The sequence below is a fragment of the Durio zibethinus genome, chromosome 23 (genome assembly GCF_047325235.1).
Source record: "Durio zibethinus cultivar Kanyao isolate XHJ-2024 chromosome 23, ASM4732523v1, whole genome shotgun sequence".
NCBI classification, from domain to species: Eukaryota; Viridiplantae; Streptophyta; class Magnoliopsida; order Malvales; family Malvaceae; genus Durio; species Durio zibethinus.
In genome coordinates, this window is record NC_143184.1 from 17,571,000 (window position 1) to 17,590,611 (window position 19,612).

At 32.4% G+C, this 19,612-nt stretch overlaps 2 protein-coding genes across 6 annotated transcripts; one reads left to right on the forward strand and one right to left on the reverse strand.

Moving 5' to 3' along the window:
• Window positions 1–1,640: 1,640 nt before the first annotated feature.
• Window positions 1,641–19,266, forward strand: LOC111314714 (uncharacterized). 5 transcript variants are annotated; one of them, XM_022916355.2, is made up of 8 exons: window positions 1,643–2,567; window positions 3,984–4,277; window positions 4,739–4,855; window positions 5,160–5,240; window positions 5,614–5,672; window positions 5,757–5,827; window positions 5,920–6,024; window positions 18,972–19,266. In XM_022916355.2, the coding sequence occupies exons 1-5, from the start codon at window positions 1,736–1,738 to the stop codon at window positions 5,640–5,642; spliced, it is 1,353 nt and encodes a 450-aa protein (XP_022772090.2). In that variant the 5' UTR covers window positions 1,643–1,735; the 3' UTR covers window positions 5,643–5,672; window positions 5,757–5,827; window positions 5,920–6,024; window positions 18,972–19,266. The 5 variants fall into 5 exon arrangements, with proteins under 5 accessions (XP_089608378.1, XP_089608377.1, XP_089608376.1 ...); XM_022916354.2 differs by having other exon boundaries at window positions 5,757–5,823; XM_089752252.1 differs by lacking the exon at window positions 4,739–4,855 and having other exon boundaries at window positions 1,641–2,567; window positions 5,757–5,823; window positions 18,972–19,173.
• Window positions 8,493–9,376, reverse strand: LOC149512366 (uncharacterized). Its single transcript, XM_089752229.1, has 3 exons — window positions 9,230–9,376; window positions 8,781–8,872; window positions 8,493–8,655 (listed from the first exon to the last, which is right to left on the reverse strand). The coding sequence occupies exons 1-3, from the start codon at window positions 9,374–9,376 to the stop codon at window positions 8,493–8,495; spliced, it is 402 nt and encodes a 133-aa protein (XP_089608355.1).
• Window positions 19,267–19,612: the final 346 nt, after the last annotated feature.

Sequence of the window (19,612 nt, forward strand, 5' to 3'; positions counted from 1 at the left end):
ATTATAAAAAATGGAAGACATAGACCATTCACAATATTTATTATTTCAATACTAAGAAAGATGGAACATTTGGAATAAAATTAGGACTAGTTCTCCATAATCATTCAACCTAGATGATAAAGAATTAATAAATCTTAATAATCTCCTAGAGGGATATGAGCATAAAAAAGATAGCTAAAGAAAATAATAAGTCAACAATTGCTGCTAAAACTATATATATATTCATTACAGTATGAATTATTGTCATCTTTTATAAAAGTCAAAAGTTACTTTCATAGGTATTAACAATTAGTTACTTATCCTATAGGTATTAATGAGTTACCTACCCTAATTAATGGGGAAGAACTTTTGTATTATAAAGGATGATGGGATAAGTAGGAAAGGTAGAGACTCCATTCCTTACTTTACTTTTTCTTATACTTTTTCTACATCTTTCTTTCATTTTTCTTACCCTTCTCACTTGTAAATTATCTTTCACTCTAATTGATTCCCTTCCCCACTTTGCTTCTTCTTCTACTCTTTCTACATCTTCTTTTTTTCTTTCTTACCTTTCTCACTTGTAAATTGTCTTTCACTTGTAATTGGTATTAGAACCTTATAACGAACCTTATATATCATACACTGTACAAAATCATTATTTAGATATATTTATTTTTTATTTGCGATCTCTAGATCCCAACCATCACTGTAAGTATTTCTTTACTTTCGCAGCTTTTAACTTTAAGCTTTATGTTTTAAAACTCATATATCTATTTATTATTTCTATGCTAGTGTTATGACTTTATTGTGACCTTTAAATCTAGCATTAAAAATCTTTGAAAGGTATATAGACGGTTTTAGGTACTAGAAACATAGAGCAAAATATTAAAAACTGTGTTTGTTCAAGAAAAACTTATAATCATAGTTTGCATATGGATCCTTAATTAGAAAATCATATATTGGCAATCAATTATAATATTAATGGTTTAGTTGATTTATCTACTACTTTCTTTAAAAAATTGTTTAATAAAATTGACATACTAGAATAAAAAATAGATAATTTAAGACAAGTGACTAGTTTAGATATAAACTAAGATTCTAAGTAGTTATTAGTAAATATTAATCAAAAAATAAAATTATTAAAAGTTGATAAAAATCAAACAACTGACTTTGGATATTGATATTATGGTAATGCTATTATTACTCTTAATGATGATAAATCATCATTTTTTCAACCGTATGATTTTTTTAAAGCAAAAAAATTAGATTTTAAATCTTATAAGAGTCTTTTAAAACACTTTAAGTGTAAAACAGAAAAAAATAATCTTAAAAAAATGATTGATTATTTGAATATAATAAAAGAATTATATGAAACACATGTAAAACTTTTTAAAAAGTTTAATTAGCATTATATACTTAATTATGATATTATTGATGAAAATAATTCAAATAAAGAAGATAAAAGAAAAAATAAAATTTTAAATTCTAATATAATAATAAAAGATAAAATTAATAATACAAAATTTTCGTTATTTGAAAAAATAGATAAAGAAATAAATACTAAGTTTACATCTATAGATCTTGTAAAAAAAAATTAATAAAAAAAAAAATAAGAGAAATTTTTAATAAAAAAATTGAAGATAAAAGTAAGTTTGGTAATAGAACAGAAGAAGCACAAAAAGACCGTGCGTGCCCCTTTCTCTCTCTCTAACGCACTGAAAAAACAATCTCAAATTTTAGTTTTAGAAAAACTCTAATGGTTGTTTTCCAAGCTTCCAAGATCAATCTCCCAACACCCTCTTCCTCTCTTTCTTCTTCTTCTTCTAAAACACCAACGTCTCTTCTCTTCGAACCCAATTCTTTTTCCCTTGCCCTTTTCCACTCTGACTCTTCTCTTTCCCTTTTTCCTTCCATTTCCTTCCCTTTTTCTTCCCATCAAAAGTCCCTTACTATTCCTCCTCCTTCATCTTCCTTCACTTTCCTTCTTCTCCAAAAAACCCAACAAAATCCTAATCCCAGAGTCCTTTTCATTGTTTCAAGCCCTTATAAAGGTGGTTCCAAGGTTCTCCTTAGATTTTTTCTTTATAGGAATGATGGCAGTAAGGTTTTTGAGAAGGCTAAAGTTGTTTCCAAGCAAAAGGGTATTGAGTTTGATGATAAAGTTGGGGTTTTGATTGATGTTAGTCATGGTTTGAAAGTTATGATTGTTGGGTCTGTTAATTTTTTCGCTTTGTATTCGGTTTCAAGCTCGACAGTTTTCATCTTTGGGGTTAAATTGGTGGGTAATGATGAGGGTGATGATGGGGTGGCCGTTAAGCTCATGAAATGTGCTATGATTGATTGTTTGAAGCCTGTTTTTTCAATGTGTATGTCATTTGAGTGGTTGGTTTTAGGGGAGGAAAACGGGGTTAAAGTTTGGCATTTAAGAGAATTGGTGAAAGGGAGAAAGGTCAGGAGAGTGAAGAATTCTGGTCTGTCAAATGGGGTAATTGGAGATAATGAAGGTATTTTCAGTGGTGGATCAAGTAGCTCGGAGATTGTTTGTAACGGTGATTTTGATGGGAAGATTGAAAAGCATTCTGTTTCTGGTAAGTGTTATGGGGTTTTATGTATTGCTTTGAACTTTATAATGGTAGTGGCCGTGTTATTTTTGTTCATTTCATAAACTTATAGTAGGTTCTGTAATTTATTCTATAATTGTTGTCAATTTTATCAGCAAAAGTGCTCAAGTGAATTAGAATAGATGGCTTCCTTTGCAGCCTATCCAGTTGGTGTTTAAGCATAGCTTTTTTTCTTGGTACTTCATGTTTAAGCTAACTGATGACAGAGCTGATTCGCTTAATATTGAATTTAGGCTGTGGTATTGTTCCAGTTCGTCATGACTTGAACCGGTTACTGAATTAGTTTAATATACTGCAAAAGTCTATCAACCTCTTTAAGTAACTCCTAGAAAATTTTTGTTCCATCAATCATGACTAAATGCGCAGAGCTAACTTATTATTTCTTGTAGTGGTTTTCTTTTTGAATGAACTTGTAAGAGACTTGACAAATTATAACATACCTGTGTTTTAGTGAATTGTATTAGACTTTAGCTTAAGGATCATTGAGATTCAAGGCCTTTAGAAGAAGGAATTTTGCTTACCTTTTAGGTCAATGCTTCTTGTATTATAGCATTGGAGATAATTTACAGGAGATGGAGCAGGGACTGGGAATACTTGATTTAAAGGCATTTCCAAGTGAAGATCTTTATCTATGAAGAGGTTTAAGTACCTAATAATGTAGGAGGAAGTGAGTTGTCTTTTGGTTGAAATTTATTTTTCAAATATTGAATGAAGTAATTAAATACCAATACCTGTCATCTATTGTCGTTTTCCTGTTTCAGTGAGTTAGATTAGGTCAAGGAGCATAGCCATCTTTAGCATTCTAGCTTGAGCTTTATTAGACTAGAAATGGTATTGATAATTAATTGGCGGTCTAACTTTTTTTTTCTTTAAATATGAGTGATAAATTAAATTAATTTAATTTGAAATATGAACATGTATAATTGCCTTGACTTTGTCCATGTAATGGCTTTGTGGATCAGTATCTCCATAATTTGTCATAAATTTTTGGGTGATTTGGCTCATTAATGGCAGTATAACTTCAGTTAATTGGCTTTACTCAGACATTCTATTACATAGTCTCACACTGCATCTACTGAAATATATTTAATTTATTATTTTTTCTAACAAATTGTTTTTATTATCTATTTAACCAAGCAATTGGGTCACTCATATTTAGCAAGATGCTGATATTTGGTTTAAATTATAAGTATGTCTCTATATGGTAAATTAGTTATATAAGAAAGTATAAAGGTTGTTTGATTAAGAACTCTCTTATATGTTTCCCTTTTGTTTGAGTGAAGTCTCTAGTTGGTGGATTGGGATCATAAAGTCTCACTGTATTTTTAGTAGTTTACAAGGTTGCTACTTTTTTTTTCTCTGATTGGGCATTGTATTTTGCAGTGAAGCAGATGCCTGGAAAATTCAGACAAAAATCTGCGGGTGCATGCTTTGTGGCATTTGAGAAAGGGGAGGTTAAGGGCTTGACATCTGCAAATGGGCCATTTATGTCCATAAAGGCAATTTCCATCCAACCACTGTCCTCAAAGAAGTTTTTAATTTTGAATTCTGCAGGAAATTTGTCTGTCTTGCATGTATTGAACAATGCTGTTGGATTAAATATCACCTTTCACATGAGGTCATTGCCACATGTTCTGAAAGTGCAGAAGCTGGCTGTTCTTCCTGATATTTCCTCAAGTAAGCTTCTCTAACTTCTTTCTTTAGTTCTTCCAAAGTTCTCATTTGATTTTAGAGATGGTTACATGGCCAAATAGGGTTCAAAATCATGATTAATGGATGGCAAAGTGACATGACTTGAAGTTTATTTCCAATGGGAAGATTCTTGATACCCAGGAAACAAGTCGTGGAGTTCATGTGTTCTTTGCTAAGGGTTATCTTGTGAGCGAAGAATAGGGAAAAAAATCTTGGTGTTGGGATGGGGTGGGGAGGGTTTGAAACTTTGAATTCAATTGCACACAGACAAACACCTGCTGTTTGAATAAAAAAGAGTGAAAATTTTGGGTTACTGAAAACATTCTTTGGAATTTTATTAACATTAAATTTTGACCTTTGACCTCTGCTTTTTAAGGGAAAGCATTTGATGGTTGATCTTTATAATACTTGTATGCAATTAAAGGATACTTTCCATCATTTTGTAGGAAGACAAACTGTTTGGATATCAGATGGGTATCATTCTGTGCACATGGTGGACATTAGCTCTGCATTTAACGAAAATGTTAAAAGGGAGAGTGAGGAAAAGCTAATGCAAATCTCAGGTTTTTTTAATCCTCTGATTTTATTTGTTTAATATGTTGAATTATGTCATATATTGACTTTACTTTTATCAATCTTTGGAGAATACTTGCATATTCTCTTCCATAATTTTGATTCCTTTAAGGTGGGGTCCTTGCATTTTTTATTCTTGCTCGTGAAGGTTCTATGATCTAGAGCACTTGTTTCATCAATCACTTTATTACTGATTTTTTTTTGTGATTGATATGTTCACATGCCCTTTTTAGAGTGTTATAAAATTTAACTTTTTGGCAAGGTGATTTACATTTTTCCTGTTTTATTTGCTAGTTTGTCATGCAATTTTTTCTAGTGAAAAGATCCAAGATATGATACCTACGGCTGAAAACAGTATTTTGATCCTTGGACAAGGTAATCTTTTGGTTTCTTCTTTCATAGGTATTCTATCCGTGAGAAATGGTCCTTGAAATTAAAAATTAACAGGAAGTGATAGGCTATATGTTTTCTATGTGCATATTTTCCCTGTGGCAAACTAGAAAGTTAATTGTCTGAGTAATATCTCTGTCACGATATGATAAACTTTTATTGGTGTTAAACATATGTGTGCTCACATGTGCATAAAACAGATACAGTTATGCTTAAGTGTATATATCCCACCCTCCTCACCCCTTGCTTTTCATCTTTTTCTTTTACTCAAGTTGCGCATGATCATATATTTTCCTGTCTGCAACTTTCTGTTTTATTGTTTCCAAATTTCTTGACTTCACCTATCTATACTGAGCAGGAAGCCTGTATGCATATACAATTTCCTGAAGTGGTATGGCAACCATATCTTTGTTTGTGGTGAGCATTTTGTCATGTCACTCTTCCTTAAGAGATAATTCTGGATCCCCTGCTCCTGCTGATTTAAGTGAATCTTTTTTGCAGGTCATTTATGTTCCTGGTTGTATTAAATGATTATATATTTCAATTTATTCCTGGACCAGTGTTTTTAGTAAGTATGTGTGAACTCTTCTGCAAACCTGTAATACATCAATCCTCAGAATGGTATACTAATTACTGCATAAACTTGTCATTCCCTAAATTTCAGTTGGCCATCTTGCATCCGGAGTACAATGGTGTCTGAAGTCAGGATATGCAGTTGTCTCATGTGTCTAATGATGCATAAGACCTCGAGGACATTGGCCTCTTGAAGGTGTGTATAACATGAAGTTTAGTTTATCAAAATAAATGTTGGGTAATCTAGCAGATTAAATAATTTAGGCAGATTTTGTTTATTGTGCTCCTACTTGCAACTTATGGTGAGTTTGGGTTGGGAAATAAGAAATTTTAGGGTTTATGGCTATTGTTGGAACTATGGTTGGGGTTTAGGAATCAATTATGATTTGAATTGGTTAGGATTTATCCCAAAAGGGGGCTGAAACTGAAGGAAAAGATTTCTAGAAACTGTGTACCGAGATGCTTGTGGTACACTTGGTGAATTGAGAGATTTGGCTGATTAGTATTGATGTGAAACTATGGCTTATGGTTGAAATTACAAAAAAGCAATTTGATTTTGGATGCAAAGAGAAGTGACTGCTTTGAAGATTTAGGTCCTGTGTTGTGAGCAGCCACCCAAGAATATTGTAGCAAGAGAGGAAAATGAGTGGAAATAATAACTCAAACTAAAAAATTTCCAGGTTAAGTTTTAGTAAAATTCAACTCTACCAAGGCTATTGATACAAAGGGACATAAGTGGGCAAAAAGTATCTTACTATGTTGCTTCGACTCAGGTACGGATTTCAAGTGCTGGTATGTGTCTATATGTTTGATTCATCAATTATCTTAAACTTAATACACGAAGATACAAACATAAAAGGGTCAAGAGAAGGATGCAGGTGTGGGGACTCATTTCACATGTACTTAAAGTATAATATATATGTGTGTGTAAGGATCCATTTACACCAATGAAAAAAAAGTTTTACACTTTTTTAACTGTTAGATCTCATAAAGCAATTTTTTTACTCGTGAACTTGTCTTCCCCTCTCTCTCTTTTTGGTTTCTTCATCAAATCAACTTGCTCTTTCCTTTCAATAGCTGACCTTCTTCTCCATTGCTTATCAAATCTTAAGCTTATCTCCCCATCGTTATGGAATTAAAATGCCCCATCCTCTCATAACACCATATATTTTTTCTTTCATTTTTCACCTTTTATTTTCTAAAAATCTGTGATCTTTTAGTTATTTTACTGATAAATTCTGTTTTTAATAGAATTTCAATACCAAGGAATCAAGCAAATCTAATATTACAAAACTTTTTCTCTTAAAATTGAACAGTAGACATGTAAAGAAGGGTTGTAATTTGTTTAGTGGAAAATTGGTCTTATAGTGGGAAAACCAGATTTTGTTAATTTGAAGTTGTGATAATTTAAATTTGATTTTGTTCGTCATTTGGGTCATGGGATTTGAGACATGAAGGACTGACTTTTACATCCTAATAAAGCTTGATAATCAGTTCTGGAAGAATGGGAATGAGATGATACAGCTCAAAATGATCAATCTCCAAAAACCCTTCAAAGAAGAAAGATGAAGAGAGAAGACAGAAAATATAGAGAATAATAGAAAAGATAATTGGCAGAAGAATGTTTGTGATATTTCTTGAATGGTTACACACTACTTTCTTACTCCCTTTTAATGCTAGTATAACCACCTCCAGTTAATTCCAAGAATCTCGGACTTAGTCGTAGTTTCTCTTTCCTTCCTACTAATAGTAATATTAGCTGGAAAATAAAAAACGAAAATATAAAAAATAGAAATCAAGCAAATAAGGGCCTCGTTCACACAAGCTTTAGAATAGCTAGCCTAAATACTAAAAACAAGTTCACCTAAGTTAAGCCCATAACAACACCCCTCCCATGGAAAAGATCCTTGTCCTCAATGATCAAATGCAGGATATTGTTGCTTTAATTCATATAGAACCTCCCAATTGGCATCTTTTGGAAATTAATTTGTCCACTTAAGTAAGACTTTTGTAACAGTCACGTTCCCTATTTTTACCATCCTCATGTTTAGAACTTTTATTGGTTTTTTCACCATTTGTCCATTATCACCAACAATAGGTAATGGGGACTGAGTAGCAGAGTTGCCAACATGTTGCTTCAGTTTTGATACATGGAACATGGGATGGATTTTAGAACCACTAGGTAATTGTATCTTATAAGCAACCTTCCCAATCTTTTCCAGAACTTTGTAAGGCCCAAGGAATTTAGTAACTAGTTTAGCACAGCTCTTGTTCTTCATTGACTGTTGCCTATAAGGTTGCAACTTAACATAAACTAAGTCTCCCACCATAAACTCTCTCATTTCACCTCTTGTCTTCCATAGTATTCATTCTAGCTTGAGCCATAGTAAGATAGAATTTCAGCACTTGAATTGCATCTTTTCTAGCTTGTAATCTTCTGTCTATTGCCTCTATAGTTGAATCTCTTGCTAAGGTAAATGGATAGGAGGTGGCTATTCATACATCACTTCAAAAGATGCTGTGTTGATAGTTGAATGGTGATTGGTGTTGTACCACCATTTGGCCAAAGATAGCTATCTGCTTCATACTTTTGGTGTCTCACTCACCATGTACCTTAAATGGGTTTCTAAACATCTGTTAACAACTTCTGGCTTGACCATCAATCTATGGATGGTATGCAGTGGACATATTGAGTGACGTTCCATGCCGTTTGAAGAGCTCTTGCCAAAACTTACTCATAAAGACCTTGTCCTTGTTAAACACAATGGAATTAGGCATCCGTGGAGTTTGAATATGTTGTCCACTAACAATTGTGCCACTATTAAAGCTGTGAAAGGATAAGTAATTGCCACAAAATGAGTGTACTTGCTTAACCTGTCCACTACCACATATATATTATCTTTTCCATAAGATTTAGGCAACCTTTGTATAAAATCCATGGAAATGTCTTACCATATTCTATTGGGTATAGGAAAAGGCTCAATTTCCCATCTCTTCAATTGTCCTTCATACCATGTGTACTTAGAATTGGTAGTGATTTTAGACTGCAATTCAACAATCAACTTCTGTAGTTTAGGATCAGTATTTCAGGAATCTTGGATTTTTCTCATTAGATTCGTACTCATTATAGATAGTGCCATAAGTTTAGGTGGCTCCAGCTTTGGTTTTCGAGACAAGGCATTAGCAATTGCATTATAGTCACCCTTCCTTTATGAACCTCATAGTCCTAACCCATCATCTTGGTAATCTGTAATTGTTGAACAGGAATGGTAGATTGATTAGTGAGAAGAAATTTCAAACTTTGGTGGTTAGTCTTGATGGTGAAGTGCCTACCAAACAAGTAGGCATTCCATTTCTTAAATCTCATAAGAATAGCTAGCATTTTCTTTTCATTTACTGACAGTGCTTGCCGATACAGCTTTGTTGAAATAAGCTGTAAGCCTCCCATTTTGAGTCAACACTACTTTTATGCCAGTTTCTATCGCATCTCTTTCCATCATAAAGGTCTTGTTGTAGTCGGGAAGAGCTAATATTGGTATAATGGTCATAGCTATTTTCAACCTTTTAAAGATTCTATAGCCTTATCATTCCATAAGAAAGCATCTCATCAAGAGTATCTTGTAACAATATAGTTGGTCACGAATGTCATTTTCTTCTCGTTTTCTTTTAAAATTTTCATTTGATTATAGTCGAAGTAAATGTTCATGAAGCGGAAGAGATCATGTTCGGCACTGTTGTCCACTAGCTGATCTATGCTCAGTAAGGGAAAGCTGTCTTTAGAGCAAGCCTCATTTAGGTCTGTAAAGTAGATAAACATCCTCTATTTGTTGTCATGTTTTTTTAACATAACAGCAGTAGCTATCCATTCAGGGTGGTAAACCTTTTGATAAATCCAGTTTTTAGTAGCTTATTGACCTTTTCTTCTATTATTTTTTGTTTTTTAGGGGCAAAACACCTCTTTTTTTGTTGAACTAGTTTCATATTTAAATCAATGTTCAACTTATCCACCATTATTGAAGGGTCTATGCTTGACATGTCTTAAGACATTGTTTCCAACCAATTGAATCAATCCATTTTTTTGACCGAGCTTAGAGTATGTATGTATACATTTTTCTTGATTATCCTAAAAAAAAGGAACAAGTATAGATCTTCGGCTAGTTTAAGTCGGGTGACATCGATTTTTTTGTTTTTGGTCGTTCAGGGCAAGATTGAATCCGTTAGATTGATTTTCTTCTTGTAGTACTTTGATCTCGAGATTTTCCTGCGTTATATCTCTTTGGTGACAGTTGAGATTAGGATTAGGGTTATAGGTTCCAAGACTTTTTCCTTTTTGTGGTGGTCACATACCATTGCCTGTTCATGGATTGGTCTCCCCTGAGCTTTCCTATCCTATTGGGAGTAGGAAACTTGATTTTGAGGTGAGGAGTTGATCTTACAACTCTTATGTTAGATGGCTCAGCCAATTTAATATCATGTTATAGGCTAAGGGTACATTTATCGCCATAAATTCAATAATCAAGGGGACTGGTCTAGGCTTGGTTCCTAAAGTGATTGGAAACTTAATGGTTTTTTTTACAAAACTTGCTCATTTTCAAAATCAATTAGTGTGGTGGTGAGCGGCCTCAGTATGTAATAAGTAATCTCCATCTTTACCATGATTGACTAGTAAATGACATCGATCGGGCTTTCATTATCAAAAAGAATTTGTTTTCTCCATATGATTGTTTACTATAATTTTTATGACTATGGCGTCATTATGGGGAAACTGAATCATTTTTAGATATTTTGAGTTGAATGAAATTGGCTTGTCATAACATTTTTGTTTCTTAGCCATGGAACAAAAGGTCATTATTGTTTTCAAATCAAATTTTTTTTTGTTGATACTGAGGTCCTACCAGTAATTGCATTAATGGTTCCTGTTATGGGTTGGTTGTCTACCTTATCTCTTTTTTTGTCTTTCTTGTTGGGTTTATGATTATATTACCTTGGTCATCGTTTCTCTCCTATTCTCTTAGTTCATTCTCGATTGCTCTTTTTTTTTTTCTTTTGAAATTCGTCACGTGTTGCCCTGGTCTTTTATTTTCCATAAACCTGTTAAGTCGACCTTTTTTGATCAGATTCACAATTTCGTTCATTAGGTTAACACAAACCTTAGTATTGTGATCGTGATCCTTGTGGAAAGCACATTTATTGGTTGGCTCTTTTTTGCTATTATGTCTTAGTGGCTTTGGTTATATGAGCTAAAGGTTCTTTTCTATTTGCGTTAGAATCCTGTCTTGAGAGGTATTTAGTGCATTGTAGTTGTATAATTTGCTTGGGTTCTTCATCTTAGGGTACTTTCCATTGATTTTCTTTCCTCTTGGAGAATTCTCATTTTCTACCCTTTTTCTTGCTAAGATGGGAGGAAGTCCTTCTTCACCTTGCCGTTCACCATTATAGCTTTGGCAATGATTTTTTTTTCTACTTTTGGAGCAGGTCAACTAGGGCCTTTGGGGGGTTTTAGAAAGAGAAAAAAAGTTTGAAATGGTATTCTTTTTTATTGAATTCTGTGAAAATTGAATATATATTGAAAAACTGCTTATCTCCAATTATACAAGAATCTTAGGTTTATATACAACTAACTAGGGGTTAAACTAGAAAATTAAATCTTTCTTAATTCTAGGGATACAAATACTTAATTCTAGAGATACAAATATAAATATACAGATTACAAGATTATTACAAGATTACAACCAGCTGTAAATAAGTGTTTTCCCACACTCCCCTCAAGCTGGTGAATAGGTGTTTTCCATTCTCAGCTTGGAAATAATTTTTTGAAATGTTGCACTGCTGAGCTCTTTAGTTAACACATCTGCAAGTTGATCCTTGGTTGATACATAAGGTGTACAAATCAACCCACTGTCTAGTTTCTCCTTTATGAAATATCGGTCTACTTCAATGTGTTTTGTTCTGTCATGTTGCACAGGATTGTGTGCAATGCTTATTGCAGACTTGTTATCACAGTAGAGTCTCATTGGTCCATCCCACTTGATCTTCAAGTCTTCTAGGATAATCTTTAACCATAGTAGTTCACAAATTTCTTGAGCCATTGCTCTGAACTCTGCTTCAGCACTTGATCTGGTCACCACATTCTATTTTTTATTCCTCCAAGTCACAAGATTATCACCTAAGAAAGTGCAGTAACCTGAGGTAGATCTTCTATCAGTTATTGAACTTGCATAATCAGCATCTGTATATGCTTCTAGAACTAACCCCGAATCTCTTTTGAATAAGATACCTCTCCCAGGATTGGCCTTCAAATAGTGCAATATACGGTAGACAGCCTGTAGGTGCACTTTTTTAGGACTATGCATAAATTAACTTACCACACTCACAGCATATGCTATATCAGGGCTAGTATGTGAGAGATAAATGAGTCTTCCAACTAATTTTTGGTACATCTCTCTATTTACAGCAACATCTTCATTAGCTTTTCCAATTTTATGATTAGGATCTATAGGGATATTTACAGATTTACATGCAAGCTTCCCAGTTTCCTTCAGAAGATCCATCACATATTTCTGTTGTGAGATAAAAATATCATGCCATGAGTGAGCTACTTCAATTCCTAGGAAGTACTTCAATCTTCCAAGCTCTTTTATCTCAAATTCTCTAGCCAAACATTGTTTTAGAGATTCTCTCTCTTTTTCATCATCTCCAGTTACAATTATATCATCAACATACACTAATAGAACTGTGACTCTCCCTGAATCAGAGTGCTTGATAAACAATGTGTGATCTCTTTGACTCTGTTTATATCCCATTGCTAGCATCACTTTGGCAAATCTCCCGAACCAAGCTCTAGGAGACTGTTTAAGGTCATATAAAGCCTTTTTTAGCCTGCATACTTTGTTTGCTTCTAGATGACCTCCAAATCCCGGTGGAACCTTCATATATATTTCTTCTTCCAAATCACCATGTAAGAAAGCATTCTTTACATCAAATTGTTAAAGCTGTCAATTGTAATTTGCAGCCAATGATAACAAAATCCTAACTGTATTCATCTTGGCCACTGGAGCAAAGGTTTCCTGGTAATCCACTTCATAAGTCTGAGTGTAGCCCTTAGCCACTAACCTAGTTTTATACCTTTCAACAGTACCATCTGCCTTGTATTTTACAGTGAAAATCCATTTACACCCCACTGGATTTTTTCCTTTAGGCAACTCTACCAATTCCCATGTCTGATTTTTCTCTAAGGCCTCCATTTCTATTTTCATGGCTTGCCTCCATTTCTCACTGGATAATGCCTCGGATAATGTAGTTGGAACAGAAATAGTGTTTAGGCTCACAAGAAAATTTTTGTGGGATGGTGAGAATTTTTCAAATGACACAAAATTAGATATTGGGTATAGTGGATGCTTGGTACATTCTCTGGTTCCTTTTCTAATGGCAATAGGTAAATCATAATCACTAGTTATAGTTTTAGGAGATTCATGCTCATTTTGAGAAATAGAGTCAAAAACTGTAGTTACCTCATTTTCAGAGTTAGGATCAGGTTCTTGGACTGGAACTGGTTCAGGATCTGGAATTTTCCTTCTTGAGTACACCTGTAATTCCTTCATAGAATCAAGAACAATATTATCTTTTGTCACATCTTCCGTATTTGGAATGGGTTCAGACTCAAATTCAATGTTTGACTTGGGCTTAGCAGAAACAGGTTTCGACTCATAAGAATTAATGGGTGTAAATGTTGAAGAAGGGGGCAAATCAAGCAAAAAGAAGTCTTTATCCTTATATTCCATGAATGAAGTCTCCCCCTGAAGATAAGGTTGAGTAAAAAATGATTTATTTTCTTCAAAAGTGACATCTGCAGACATAAAATTTTTTGGTAGGAGGATGATAGCACTTATATCCTTTTTGAGTTGAAAAATACCCCACAAAAATACATTTAATCGCTTTTGGATCCAACTTTCTCCTGTTATGACTGTGAACATGAACAAATGATGTACAACCAAATATCTTAAGTGTGAGATTGTTTGTGGTATTGAGGTTGGGATAAAATTGTGAGAGTAGTTCCATAGGAGTTTTAAATCTCAAAACTCTTGAAGGTAACTTATTTATAATGTGTGTGACAATGAGAACAGCTTCCCCCCAATAAGATTTAGGTATATTTGTTTGAAAAAGAAAGGCTCGGGTTATTTTTTCTCTCTGTCATTCCATTCTGCTGTGGAGTATTAACACAAGATGACTCATGAATAATCTTCTATTTTTGGAAATAGGTGGATAAACTCTGGTTGAAGTAGTCTTTTGCGTTATCAGACCTAAATCTCTTGATTTTTGCTCCAAATTGATTTTGGATCATGTTTTGGAAGCTTAAAAACATACTATTCACATCTGATTTGGATTTAAGTAAAAAAACCCAAGAGACCCTAGTACAATCATCTATGAATGAAACAAAACATCTCGTACCAGAAATATTAGAAATTGTAGAGGGACCCCAAATGTCATTATGAATCAAGTAAAAAGGAGTAGAACTTCTTTTGTTACTGATTGGAAAAGACACACGTCTATGTTTTGCAAATTCGCAAATATCACAATGAAAATTTTCAACATTTAATTCTTTGAACAAAGAAGGAAACATGTTTCTCAAGGTTCCAAAAGAAGGATGTCCAAGACGAAAATGAAAAAGTCAGATTTTGTCTTTATTGGAAGATTTTTCAGAAAGAAATGACAAAAGTAAACTATTTTTGATACTACTTGTGTTATTTGATGTCTCAATATAGTATAGTCCATCCTTCTCCTTAGCAAGTCCAATCATCTTCCCCGAACTCTGGTCCTGAAATTCACAATAAGAGGGATAAAAAGTTACTTTGCAATTCATATCTCTGGTAAGTTTTTGTATAGATATCAGATTAGTAGACAATCCAGGAACATGAAGAACATTTTTGAGAACAAACGAAGGATTAACTTGAACATCTCCTAATCCTGCCACTGTGGTAAGTGAACCATCAGCAACAACAATTTTCTTATTACTAGGATACAGGTTATATGTACTAAACTTTTGTGGGGAATGTGTCATGTGGTCTGTGGCTCCTGAGTCAATGACCCAAGAACTCGTAATAGGCTTAGCCGAGACATTTAATCCATGAGAACCGGAAGCTTTACCTGAACTAGAAACTTTACCCAAAGAACATACCATAGTAGGCTTTTCAAGGATTTTCAATAAGTTTCTCAGCTTTTCAATCTCTTCCCTGTTGAACTCTCCTTGTTTCTGAGACATCTGTAGTACTCCAGTGATTTTTTCAGTTAACATTTCCTCAAATTGGGTGATAGTGATATCTTTCTTTGAAAAGGTTCGGCAATGAAGGCCTAAACAGGATTCGGCAATGAAGGCCTAAAAAAGTCAGTAATGAAGGCTGAAAATTTTTCTTCCCAAGAAGAGCCTAAAGCTCTGATACCATGTGGAAACTGAATATATATTGAAAAACTGCTTATCTCCAATTATACAAGAATCTTAGGTTTATATACAACTAACTAGGGGTTAAACTAGGAAACTAAATCTTTCTTAATTCTAGGGATACAAATACTTAATTCTAGAGATACAAATATAAATATACAGATTACAAGATTATTACAAGATTACAACCAGCTGTAAATAAGTGTTTTCCCACAAATTCATTGGTGAGGACGACCACGGCTACAGCTTGCTCTAACTCATTAACTTGAAGAGTTTTGACCTTAATACACTTCACATATGCGTTTAAAGATTCTTTATCTTCTTGTTTTATTGGCATCGAGCTTTAGGTCATCTTTCTTGTTCAATTACTTATAAAATGTGTCAAGAATGAGTGGTTAAACTATTTAAAGAAAGATATTAACTTGTGCTTGAGGTTGGAATACCATGACTGAGCTGTCTTTTTTAGTGTTGTCGCAAAGCATTTGCACATCAACAGTTTGTTGGCAACCTGTGTCAGTATGCTTGTTCTGAAAATTTCAAGGTGATCAAAAGGATCAGTAGTGCTATCATAAGTGTCAATAGTAGGCATTTTGAATTTTTTTATGGGAGGGAGAGCTCGATATATGTCCTCAATAAATGGTGAGGTTTCTAGGAATCTGAGCTTATCATTAAGTATAAAAGTCTTGTTCCTAAGCTCTTTTTCCATTGCTTCTATTCAAGTTTCTAATTTCATTAGCTAGATGCTCCGAGGTGGCTTCTTTGGCCCTTTGGGTGGCTTGAGTTTTAAAGTTGGTTGCATAGTAACTTCTTGGAGTTTCATCTTTATCATGGATCAAGAAATGACTTCATTATCCTTATAGGTCATTAGTTTTTAAGTTTATGGGTTTCTTTGGGTTATGGGTAATGCTTTCTTTGAAGTTTGTAGTGGTGTTATGTTCTGGATGAGTTTTGTGAGGGATTGTAGCTATTGGGTCAACGTTTCAAATTGTTTTAATTTAGGTGTAGCTTGCATAAGTCATTTGGGTTCGGTTGGCTGATCTAAGTATCAACTACAATCGCAACGAGATGATCTCCCTCTTTAGCTGTTTTTCCTTGAAGACATTATGAACTAAGTTAGGTGATGTTGCCTTTAACTAGCTCGTTAAAATGTTGGTGTCAAACTCGACCTGGAGGATAAAGCCTGGAATCGCAAGAGATCAAAGATTGGTCAAGGACAAAGGTTGGAGGTGTATCCAACGTTTATGCTTTGATGTTTAAGTTAGTGCTTGGAATATAGAGGAAAAGGGAAATCTAGAAAGAGTTTTTGTAATTCCTCTCTTATACTTGGGATGAGATTAGGAATTTATACATGAGGGGGGAGATGTTCGGACTTTAATGATTTGAACTCTTGGAGTTAGGTTTAGGGTTGATGGGGCCAACCTAATAATGACAACTTAATATATTGATATATTGTCAAGTGGGATATAGGTTTGATCGAGCTAATGTAGCCTTCGAAAATTATGGTTGATCTGACATGTCAACTCAGGCTTAATGATCAAAATGCTTTTGAGTGGATGGTGAGTTATTAAAAAATATTATTATGCACTTTTGATTATAAAATACCTTTGGCAACGAATGACATGACATGGACATGACCGCACGACAATTTGAGTGCAATGTGATAGGACAATAAAAAATCTTTTTATATAGTTTTCATGTAAAATTTTTTAATATAAATATTGATATCTTTCATTAATATATAATCAATTTTTTTCACAATATTTAAAATCTAAAACTATAATTATTATAATTATAATAAAAAATCCTTTTTTATGAATTTTTTTAGAAGTGGTTAATGTCATCTTATGTTATTTTAATGATTTTTTTTTTATTTTGCATATAAAATCTTTTTCTTTTAAATTTTTGTAAGAAATTAAAATAATTTTTGCTAGTGTTATTTCAACTGCTGATAAGTATAAAAGAAAACTTTGTTTTTAATTTTTTTATAACAATTACATCATTAAATTTTGAAGTGAATATCGTTTTAGTCTCTAAATTTAAAAAATGACATTGATTTCTATATTTGATAATGGTAACCAAATAGTTTTTTCGTAATGATAATAGTTGGTTGAGCTTTATAAAAATGAAAATTATAAAGTGGATAATGGATTGATAATATTATAAGTTTAAGATTAAAAAAAAAATAATGATTATGAAGGAAATAAAAATTTGATAAATTTTATTTTTTAATTTATTTTCTAGGGATGTTAATTTTTATGTATTTTAATTATGTTTGCAATGCAAATTTTAAATCAATTAATATTTATTATTTTTTAAGAAAAAATTTGTTAATTTGCAATTAAACTTTCTCAAATTGTGTTGCTAATCAAATCCATAGATCCACTAGTAAGGATCGACTTGAATCAAGTTTTAGACATGATTTTTAAGGTCTAAGCGTAACCAATCAAATTATTATTTTATTAATAAAATATTTTTATTTAAGTTGTATTTTAAAATATATTTAAAAATTAAAATATTAATATAAAAATATTTTTTAATATTTTAATTTTTAATAGTAAAATAGATTTGTTCAAGTTTATAATGAATGAGTGAAGTTGGCTCTTGAGTGAGACTTTGAAAGCATTATTTAATTTTAGTTCGGTTCATGAAAATCTCTAATTGCAATCTAAATAAATAAATTTGTTATTTCTATTAATATGTGATAGTGTGAAATTTATAATGTTTCTTTGAAAATTTTATACTAATATTTTATAACTAAAAAATCTTGGCTTTTGAAGAAATATTTTATGATATTGAAATATTGTAAAATAAATGACAAATACACTATGGAATATTTTAGGATGATTTATAGTCTAATTATATGTTTTAAACAAATAAATTTGAAGAAAAGTAGGTAATTTTCATTTTCAAGATAGACTTTTTTTTATCCTAAAATTGAATAAAAAAACTTACTAACAAAATTTAAGGTAAAAAAGTAATTTTATTTTTCATATAATTATCAAAATTATTATTATTTTAAAGTAATATTTATTATTATAATTTTAACAAGTAAAAAAGTTTTATCATTATCTTTTTATGTAATTTTTTTTTTGGAATTACTTTTAATAGTTGCATAAATTGTTTTTTTTTTGCCTAAGGATCATTTTATTATGAGCATAAAAATATAGGGATGGATATATATATATTTTTTTAAAGATTGGAGACCTAAATGATACACTTCAAATTTTGGAAATTATGAAAGTAATTTAGCTCTGATCAAGACTCAACCTTTTTTATATAATTTGGATTCCCAAATTAGAATTAAAAAAGAAAAATTCCCTATAGTTTTCTCGTCTCTCCGAGATCTCCTAAATCTCTTCCCTTAGTCTATCAAATATGATGCAACTAGCTGCAAGAGGCAGTCAATTAGTCCCAAACCCAGCAGCAGCAGCAACAACGCAGTCGCAGCCGTGGCCGATGATGTCTCTACAACAACATTCCCCAAATAAAATAGGTGTAATTCAGATAAAATTTTTTTTCAATTTTTTAAATTATTAAACAGACGTATCTTCTCTATTTTCTTCCAAACTTCCTTACGTTTTATCCAAATAAAAAAGATTATTCAAACAAAATAAATATGTTATATATGAAGTGCATGCAAATTTCTTTACATTTACGAATTGGTTTTTAGTTATATTGAGTTGTAATTACATTTCTATGACATACAGAATCATGGGAAAAGTGAGATGGCCGTCAACAGAGCTATGGATCCTGAAATATTAAATCTTTTGAACAATTCACCTGCAACTGCTGCTTATATTACATTAGTGTTGGTTGTTGCCTTACTGAGTTTCATACTTGAATCATGCAATTAATTATATCTACATTGGAGGACAAGCCCAGCAGTGAAATTCCTTCTTTCTTGTAAAATTAGACTTGTGTTTCAATTACCATTACTGTCGATAGTGAATTAATGCTTTTAGCCTGTGTTTGTTCTCAATAACAATTCAGACTGTTGAGTTATTGCCTGTTTTTTCTTAATTATATTTAATGGATAGAGATTGTAAAGTTCTCTTTTTTTAGGTGAAGAGCTATAGTATAAAATACCAAATTTATCACCATATTATGGTAGCATGGCTTACCTGTGAATTTTGCCACTGCCTTTCAATTGGGATGAGTTTTGTTTTGGTTGATTTTTGGACAAAAAAAAAAGGTTATCTTATCTTGGATATCTTTTATGAGTTGGAAGTAGAAGAATTGGAAAAAGAAAAAGATTGACTTGGTAATCACAATAACAACCAAAAAAAAAATGATGTGTCAAATATTTGTGGCATGTATATTTTTGTTCAATGTGAAATTTGACATTATA

Bases quoted from the DNA above. Each gene is read 5' to 3' on its own strand.
- LOC149512366 (XM_089752229.1), bottom strand. From the start codon at position 9,376: ATGACCATTATACCAATATTAGCTCTTCCCGACTACAACAAGACCTTT. The intron at 8,873-9,229 runs GTCAGTAAATGA...GTTGAATTGCAG, and splicing joins AAGCTGTATCGGCAAGCACT to TCTAAAATCACTACCAATTC. The intron at 8,656-8,780 runs GTAAGACATTTC...ATCCTTTCACAG, and splicing joins CCTATACCCAATAGAATATG to CTTTAATAGTGGCACAATTG.
- LOC111314714 (XM_022916355.2), top strand. From the start codon at position 1,736: ATGGTTGTTTTCCAAGCTTCCAAGATCAATCTCCCAACACCCTCTTCC. The intron at 4,856-5,159 runs GTTTTTTTAATC...TTTATTTGCTAG, and splicing joins AAAGCTAATGCAAATCTCAG to TTTGTCATGCAATTTTTTCT. The intron at 5,241-5,613 runs GTAATCTTTTGG...TATACTGAGCAG, and splicing joins TATTTTGATCCTTGGACAAG to GAAGCCTGTATGCATATACA.